The 2,462-nt window shown below is 38.1% G+C and overlaps 1 protein-coding gene across 1 annotated transcript; it reads left to right on the forward strand.

Annotated features, from left to right (window-relative positions):
• Positions 1 to 444: 444 nt before the first annotated feature.
• On the forward strand, positions 445 to 1,781 carry LOC138876181 (uncharacterized). Its single transcript, XM_070155085.1, has 3 exons — positions 445 to 687; positions 732 to 1,610; positions 1,716 to 1,781. Exons 1-3 carry the CDS (start codon positions 445 to 447, stop codon positions 1,779 to 1,781), a joined length of 1,188 nt encoding a protein of 395 aa, XP_070011186.1.
• Positions 1,782 to 2,462: the final 681 nt, after the last annotated feature.

Below are 2,462 nucleotides of genomic sequence, written 5' to 3' on the forward strand. Positions count from 1 at the left end.
TACTCCGCTAATTGATGACATGAATAGCGACCATTTATATGGCTGACTATTGGAATCAGTAGTGTAGATAGCTTGAATGTAACCATACTTGGGTTAGTGAAGTAACCACATTTAGGTGTAGTTAGTGGAACTGTTAGTTAGTTGTGCCAGTTGGCTTAATTAAGAGTGGAGCTATTACTTGTATATAGAGGACAATTGTATACATTTTCAATACATAGCAAATAATACAACCGACTTTCTCTTTCTCTTTCTTCTACATTCTTCGTTCTTCACAGAATTTCCTCCATAGCTGAGCTTAAGCTCTGAGCATCAATCTTAGATTCAGGAAAATAACATGGTATCAGAGCAGTAACGACTGGGTCACACGCTTGTTGTACAATTCCACATATTTCAGATCTAGTTTTTCCTCTTTCAAAGTCGATTCTCTTTTTTTTTTGCTCAACAATGGGAGATGAGAAAGAAGAAAAAATTGATCACACTCATCCACTCTTCGTACATCCTTCAGACACTCCTGGCTCGATTTTGATTCCGGTGAAGCTAACAGGATCTGAAAATTACGGTCTTTGGCGTAGAACGATGCAAATTGCCCTTCAAGCTAAGAGAGAATTAGGGTTTGTGACTGGCACTTGCACAAAGGATCAATTTAAGGCTAAATTGCATGAAGATTGGGAAATTTGCAATGCGATTGTCTTATCTTGGATCATGAACACAGTGTCGTCAAATCTTCTTAGCGGGATTGTTTATGCATCGAACATAGAGAAATTGCCACAATTTCACAAGGAACTGATTCAGTTGCAGCATATTTCACCAAACTGAAGGAGTTATGGGCAGAGTATGATGCCCTAGTGCCTTCACCAGGCTCTGACTGCCCAAAATCGAGAGATTACATTGAGCATCTGCATCGTCAGAGGTTACTTCAATTCCTTAGTGGACTTAATGAGTCATATGAGCAGGCACGAAGGCATATTCTTATAAAGACTGTTGAACCTACCTTGAATCAGGCATATGCTATGATTATCGAGGATAAAAGTCAAAGATCCAATCTGTTTCCAGCACTGACAGGGAAGGCAGATCCAATGGCTATGCAGGTTGGTCGAGGACAACCTTACAGAGGGAAAAAACCTTTTATGCAATGTGACTATTGCAATATGAAAGGTCATTTGAAGGAAAATTGCTACAAATTGAATGGTTATCCAAGTGACTTCAAGGGAAAGAAGAAGTACGCAGCTAACAGTGTGACTAGAAATGCTGAATTAGATAAAAGGTCAGAGGGAATGGAAGGAGGAAACAGTTCTGAGCCACCAAAGTTTGGTTCCTACTTTACAGAGGATCAATACAAGCAGATTCTGGGGATACTGAACAAGGAAACCACTAATCCACAAGCAAACATGACAGATATCACTACATGTTTAATGGCTGATGTGTGTTATGGAGAATGGATCATAGATTCATGTGCTTCACATCATATTACTGCAGATTTAAATATGCTTAGAACTCACACTAAGTTAGACTCGTGTAACAAGGATCAAGTGAATTTGCCTAATGGAGAAAAGGCTAAAATAACTCATATGGGAATAGCAGATTTCTTAGACAAAATACAGGTGGATCAGGTATTATATGTCCCAAACTTCAAGTTCAACTTGTTGTCGGTGTCAAAATTAACCAAGGCACTCTCTTGCTCTGTCAATTTCTTTCCTGATTTTTGTGTATTCCAGGATCTTTACAATGGCAGGGTGAGGGAGATTGGTAGAGAAGAAGGTGACCTATACATTGTGAAATAGAAAAGAACTGGAGAAGAGTTAGCAAGTTCAAAAGCAAACATTGTTGTTCAAAGAAAGAAGGCAGATAGCAATCTTTGGCATAGAAGATTTGGGCATGCTTCAGTCAATACCATGAAGAATATGCAGTTTTTAAAAAATAAGATGTTAGATGCTTTCATAAATAAGGAATGTCCTATTTGTCCATTAGCAAAGAAAAGTAGACTTGTGTTTCCTATTAGTAACTCTAGAAGTGAGAAACCATTGGAGCTAGTGCATATGGATGTATGAGGTCCCTATAGAACCCCTACTCATGACAGGAAGCATTTCTTTCTTACTGTTGTTGATGACAATACAAGGTTTACATGGATATATTTGTTGTAGCTGAAAAGTGATGTGATTGTTGTGTTGAAGCATTTCCTTTCTTTTGTTAAAACTTAGTTTGCTGCAGTCCTAAAGATAATTAGGATAGACAATGGGACAGAATTCTTTAATCAACATTGTAATGCACTGCTTGACTCCTATGGGATATTACATCAAAGTAGTTGTGTATACACTCCACAACAAAATGGCATCATAGAAAGAAAACATAGGCACATATTATACATAGCTAGAGCATTGAAGTTTTAGGCCTGCATACCAGCTAGATATTGGGGTGAATGTGTAGAAGGAGCTATTTACTTGATCAATAGAATGCCCAGTGAA

This window comes from Nicotiana sylvestris, chromosome 8 (assembly GCF_000393655.2).
Source record: "Nicotiana sylvestris chromosome 8, ASM39365v2, whole genome shotgun sequence".
Lineage (NCBI taxonomy): Eukaryota > Viridiplantae > Streptophyta > Magnoliopsida > Solanales > Solanaceae > Nicotiana > Nicotiana sylvestris.